We start from the raw sequence: 6,406 nt of genomic DNA on the forward strand, positions 1-6,406 counted from the left end.
AAGAAGGAAAGAAAGAAAGACAAAAAAGATGTATACGCTGTTTTCCTCATGGGGACCAAAATGTGTTTTATTGTCTGAATGGGGGAAAATCTGACAATGTAAGTCAATGAGGTATTTGCAAACTTGGATCGTATATTTCTTTTTTAAAAAGTAGCCTATGATGAACAAACGAACAGCTATGTTTTAGCGCCGTCTGTTGTTAGTTAAGTTTTACTACAAAAACATTAACTAATGATGATCATCATTAGCCTACATTAAAGTAAACAAGTCCTTCTGAAATTGTTGAACGCAAAGTTTTAAGAGTATGTGGTCATGTGAAGATAATCTTTTCAGGTCATCAACAAATTAAAAAAAAAAAAAACTGTTCATTGTTTTGTTTTTTCGGGGTTTTTTTTAAGATAAGGCAATATGGTAATGTGAAGGTAGCCTAATCTTTTTAGGTCATCAAAACAAAAGAAAAAAATGTTTTTATATATATTTTTTCAAAATCTAAACAGTGGTCACACAATACGGTATTTTGGTAAGATGACGACTAGACTAATTCGGTAAATAGATACTGAGCGCAGTCCAGCGAGGACAGTACCCTATGGGACAGTAGGTCTACCCTGGAAACTGGAGACGGCGCAACCATAGACATCATCATATGATGTCTATGAGCGCAACAACTCCTCCGAGTTGCGTTGCTTAGTTCCAGCCAATCAGAATGTGCACCTCGCTCTCTTCACAACATCACCCGCTGCGTCATTTACGTAGAGCCGAACGACTTCTCTCTGCAGTCCCGTTGCTGAGGTGACAGCTAACGTGGTAAGCCAAATATTACTACATTTATTTAACAGCTAAGAACAGATTACTTTTGTTGTTTAAGAAACTTTTAGATGAAAATAAAGTGTAAATAAGTTACTGTATTATTTATGTAGGCTAACGTTAACTGTTACGGAACTTCTTGGACTGGGGTGGGTATTTATATAGACATCATTATTGTCTTGTGTTTCAGGGATATAACAATGTCAAAGTCAGACCCCCCTCCAAGTTACGAAGAGTCAAGACAGCAGCCTTATGTCCCTCAGCAGCATGGAAACTACACATACCCTCCCTATGGATATCCAGCCCAGCCAGCAGTGTACACGGGCCCGCGACAGCCAGGCATACACCCCCAGACTGGGCTGTGGCAGGGCCCTGGATACTCCCCTTCAGCAATGCCATCCTTTATAACACCAGCAATATTCTCCTCCAACCTAAGTAAGAATCAAATAAAACTGTTCTCTATTACTTCTATACAGTATTTATGTGTTTTGTTTAGAAAATGTAAGTTTCATTCCAGCAACCTGTTGCATAGTGCAGCCAACCTTTGTACTATTTAGTTATGACATACACATATTCTCTCTCTCTCTCTCTCTCTCTCTCTCTCTCTCTCTCTCTCTCTCTCTCTCTCTCTCTCTCTCTCTCTCTCTCTCTCTCTCTCTCTCTCTCTCTCTTAAAATGCATCAGTCTGCTTTATGAATAAAGCTGAACTGCTTATAATGTTTTTAAATCTGTACGGCATATATCTGGTACAGAACATTTTTTAAATGTGACCTATGTGTTTCAATATTGGAAAAATTTTGGGCCACTGTGTATGATGTTTATCATTTGATATGTTTTGTGTGTGTGTGTGTGTGTGTGTGTGTGTGTGTGTGTGTGTGTGTGTGTGTGTGTGTGTGTGTGCGTGTGTGTGTATTCATTGTTTTGTTGTAGGAGATGCAGAGGGCATCTCATCGACTGGCATATGGGACAGCATGAGTGTTCGCCATGCTTTCATTAGAAAGGTATTTCAACTATTTGTCCGAACTTGAACTACAGATTTATAAATATAACAATCTACAAATGCCATAAAATAAGCAACGGCTTCATGTAGAAAAACTGATTTGTGTGCACTTTTGTATCAGGTTTACCTTATTTTAGCCGCCCAGCTGTTTATGACTTCTTCAATCATTGCAGTGTTTGCGTTTGTGTGAGTACAATAAATCCACACAACTGATTTTTGATGAACAGCTGTCTGAATTTCATACATTATGCATACTAATGTAATTAAATGGGTGTGTTTGCATACATTCCTCTTCTGACTTACAGTGAGCCTGTGCGTCTTTTTGTGGTCCAAAATCCTGCCATTTATTGGGCATCATTGTGAGTTATTTTACTGTCATGTCTAACAAGTCTAAAAATAAATGACAAAAACAAATATCATACACAAAAGTTTGAGGTCTGAATAATTTTTGAAAGATTTCTCTTATGCTCACCAAGGCTGCATTTATTTGATCGAAAATACAGTTAAAACAGTAATAGTGTCAAATATTATTACAATTTAAAATAACTGTTTTCAATTTTAATATTCCAGTGATGGTAAAGCTGAATTTTCAGCATCATTACTCCAGTCTTCAATGTCAAATGATCCTTCAGAAATTATTCTAATATGCTGATTTGGTGCTTAAGAAACATTTCTTATTATTATCAATGTTCAAAACAGTTGTGCTGCTTCATATTTTTGAGGAAACAAGAATTTATTCAGGATTCTTTGAAGAATAGAAAATTCAACAATAGAACATTTATTTGAAATAGAAAATTTGTGTAACATTATAAATATCTTTACTGTCCTTTTTTATCAATTTAATATATCCTTGCTGAATCAAAGTATTGATTTATTTTTCTTTTAAACTTACTGACCCCAAACTTTTAAATGAATATTATATTGAAGTAACAGTGGAATGTTTTTCACAGCCCTGTGTATCTTGTTACTTACCTTATGCTGGTTTGCTGTGAGGGGCCGAGGTGAGTTTAGTCATTTTTTGATTATTTACATTATGAGTACCAGAACATCTATTTAATTATGGAAACGCTGCCTCTTTTTTAGGAGACGTCATCCATGGAATTTAATTCTCCTGTTCATTTTTGTAAGTGATGATTTCATTTACCTATGCTTTCTTAGACACCTACATTATAATTGATGAAAACATGTTTTCTGTCCTCCACAGACCCTAGCATTGTCTTACATGACAGGAACAATATCAAGGTTCGATTAGAGTTTCACACACTGCATGGTTAGTTTTAAACACCAGATAAGCTCAATTTTTTTCCCCGTCTGGCATTATTTACAGTTATTTTGACACCAAAGCAGTGTTTCTGGCCCTGGGGATCACAGCAATGGTGTGTGTAATCGTCACAGTCTTCTGTTTTCAGACCAAGGTAAGGCAAGGCTCTGATCGACTGGCCGGCAGTGAATGCCACTTTGTTGGGTGTGTAAAATAACCCTATTGTATTTGATTACAATGATCGTCTGTTTCTTTTTAAACATTCATGGCTCACTGGTAAATGTCTCATGCTTGCTAGAGACAAAGACAGTTTTTTTTTAATGTGCCCTGGTTTTTAATGGATCGATTTTTGCTGTGGTTCATACAGTAGATATAGCCTACATGTGTAATATTTTTTTTCCAAATTATGAAATATTTTTTTTTATCTCCATTTCTATTACTACAACTTTTAAAATTTGTGACTACTGAGGTTTTTCAATCAAGTCATGCTGTCAAGTTGTAGTGAAGTGTCTTTTTGTGTGTGTGTGTGTGTGTGTGCAGGTTGACTTCACCTCCTGTACGGGTCTTCTCTGTGCTCTTTGTGTGGTTGTCCTGGTGACTGGCATTATCACATCCATTGTACTCTCCTATCAGTATGTAAGTGGGACCGTTATGGCCAGGTTTGCACTTTCAGTCATTGTGAATGATGTTGCAGTTTAAAGCAGTGTTTCTCAACCAGGGGGCTTCAGCAAACTTCTAAGGGAAGTTCTTGTATTAAAGAACATACAGTTTTGGCCAGAGGAGAACTGACTAAGCCTGGTTTCTTCTAAGGTTTTTTTTCTCCATTTCTGTCACCTGATGGAGTTTGGGTTTCTTGCCACGTTCGCCTTTGGCTTGCTTAGTTGGGGACACCTCAATATTCAGTAATATTATTGATTTGACTGCACTAATACTATTGGATGGGATTAAGAACAAAATTTGAACTGAATTGAGGTGGATGATGACATCACTGTTTTCTGCAGGATTGCTTTATAGCTGAATTGACTTAGTTTCATAATTGACGATTTTTGCAACAAATTGACTCCTGATAACTCAAATTGAATAACGACACCATTGTCTTCTGGGTTTCACTTTATTTTGATTGTCCCTTTAACACATTCCTTTTGTCTATAAGTAACATTGCTCCTTCATGTCTACTGACTCTCATTAGAGTATTAGTAGAGTATTAGTAGACTAGCAGGGTTAGGGTTAGATTAAGTTGACATGTAGTTGCAAAGTTACTTATAGTCAGTAGAGTGTCTGTTGGAGGACCATCACAATAATGAGTTTGCAGATATGAACCACAAAAAAACCTGGATATATGAGGTAGCCTAATTATAAAAGTGTCATTAATAAATTTGGAAATTAATGTAAATTAATCCAAATCTTAAAACTCCATGGGAATTTTTATAATTAATATACATTTTAACAGTTGTCCAAGCTCTTAAGTATTTTATCAGGTAGAAATGGAGTTAAAAACATTTTTAAATTCAAAGTAGTATGTGCACATCCAAACATCACTAAAGCAGGTGCTCGATCAAAAGAAAACTTTGCTGAAATGCAAAAGAACCGGCACACTGATATATGCTCCCAAAGACATTGAATAAATTGCATTGTTTTGAGGCCTGATGAAGTGCGCTTGTGGTCGAAATGTTGCACTTAATTAAATACTTTTGGAAATATCAGTGTGCCAGTTCTTTTAAAAATATGTTTTAAAAATCCTTATCAAGTAAATCATGAATGACTGGAGTCGTCATGTAAAATCCTTGGTAAAAAAAAAAAAAAAAAAAAGGGAGCCCTCCAGAACATTCAGATCCTAAAACTTCTGAAATCCTGAAATTTAATTATTTTAATTACAATTATTTTGTTAGGCTACTTTTTTGAATTTACAGAAACAAGGAGTGCCCAAAATTAAAATAAGTTTTGAACTCAGGCTAGGGGGCCTTTGAATATTGTTTTCTATAACGGGGGCTTTGGAATAATTTTTTTTTTCAGAGAACCACTGCTTTAAGGGTTCAAGTTATTCTTTCAAAACAGTGTAACAGCTACATATTTTGCATACATTACACCAACTAGCCGAGCTGCTTACAAAACTTGTCTTTGCAAAGTCAGGCCTATATCCCATCTAATGAATAAATAACCTGTAATATACATGTTCTATGATAATATACCTATACCATCGATGTCTCAGGTGCCCTGGCTGCAGATGCTGTATGGTGCTTGTGGAGCAATTGTCTTTACCTTGGTGAGTTTACAAAACAGGGTTTTAGGATTTTATTTCCGGTTGTTAAAAATGAAACCGAACCCATGTGACATTTGTAATGAAGAAGTTGCAATTTAGTACATTTACACAAGGGAATACTAACTGATGATTTCTTTTTCTAGTTTTTGGCCTACCACACTCAGTTGCTCATTGGAAACCGAGCGAATGCCATCAGCCCTGAGGAATATGTCTTCGGAGCTCTTTCCCTATACGTTGATATCGTCCAGATCTTTATCTTCCTCCTGCACATCACAGGGAGCTCTGAGTAAACGCACACACGCATTTGATCGTTTCTGTTTCAGAGACTGATATTTCTTTGAGCTTATCTTGACTTTTTCAATCACACGAATCTCAAATATCACCTTCAACACTACTGACTGTTATTATCAGTATTTTGTGTTGTGTAATATGTTGCTCTACAGAGGTTGCTCATACTTATACAAAATTGATTGTCACTTTATTTATTATAAGCACTTTTATTTTTGTAACGTTTCACCTGTTAATTTGCATTTTGAAGAGCCTGAGTGTGCACTAAAACAGCTCCATTGTGATTTGATAATTGTATTATTAATATTTAGCCTACAACCTGAAGGGAAATAAAATGAAGAGAAACAATATTGTACTGTATGATGAAGACTATTGGGAATGCAGGAAAAGTAGATGTTTGAAGGTGATCCACTGGCTTAAAGTAACTGAAATAAAAACTGTGGACAACATTGTTAAAGGGATAGTTCACCCAAAAATGAACATTTTACTTAGTCTTAAATTGAATTTACTTCCAAACCTAACCTGTTTGACTTCTCTGAGCAGGGTTATTTACCATTACTTAAAATTATTCAAAAACAGCAATTGAAGTAAAGCTGAAATTTCAAAGTAAAGAAAAACTGAAACTAAATAAAAGTAAATTAAACCAAAATAGTAATATAAAAAAATAAAATGAATTAAAAAAAGACAAAAGCAAATAACAATGACTCATAAAAACTAAACTCAATTTATGAAAAGAATAATTAAAAATATAAATAAAACTTAATTTTGTCCATGTTTTTTGTCAATAAAATGG

General features: G+C 35.2%; 1 protein-coding gene across 1 annotated transcript; it reads left to right on the top strand.

The window, feature by feature from the left end:
* The first annotated feature begins 724 nt into the window (after positions 1–724).
* On the top strand, positions 725–5,961 carry LOC143723567 (protein lifeguard 3). Its single transcript, XM_077216185.1, has 12 exons — positions 725–804; positions 995–1,239; positions 1,735–1,805; positions 1,926–1,990; positions 2,110–2,163; positions 2,755–2,805; positions 2,888–2,927; positions 3,009–3,046; positions 3,132–3,219; positions 3,606–3,701; positions 5,275–5,328; positions 5,469–5,961. The coding sequence occupies exons 2-12, from the start codon at positions 1,005–1,007 to the stop codon at positions 5,613–5,615; spliced, it is 939 nt and encodes a 312-aa protein (XP_077072300.1). The 5' UTR covers positions 725–804; positions 995–1,004; the 3' UTR covers positions 5,616–5,961.
* The last annotated feature ends 445 nt before the right edge of the window (positions 5,962–6,406 follow it).

Source organism: Siphateles boraxobius, unplaced genomic scaffold (genome assembly GCF_051911475.1).
Source record: "Siphateles boraxobius isolate OS27281-9 unplaced genomic scaffold, OSU_SipBor_1 7, whole genome shotgun sequence".
NCBI lineage: Eukaryota > Metazoa > Chordata > Actinopteri > Cypriniformes > Leuciscidae > Siphateles > Siphateles boraxobius.

Coding starts and splice junctions, on each gene's coding strand:
- LOC143723567 (XM_077216185.1), top strand. CDS start 1,005: ATGTCAAAGTCAGACCCCCCTCCAAGTTACGAAGAGTCAAGACAGCAG. Junction 1,991..2,109: donor ATTGCAGTGTTTGCGTTTGT/GTGAGTACAATA, acceptor TCTGACTTACAG/TGAGCCTGTGCGTCTTTTTG. Junction 3,702..5,274: donor TTGTACTCTCCTATCAGTAT/GTAAGTGGGACC, acceptor TCGATGTCTCAG/GTGCCCTGGCTGCAGATGCT.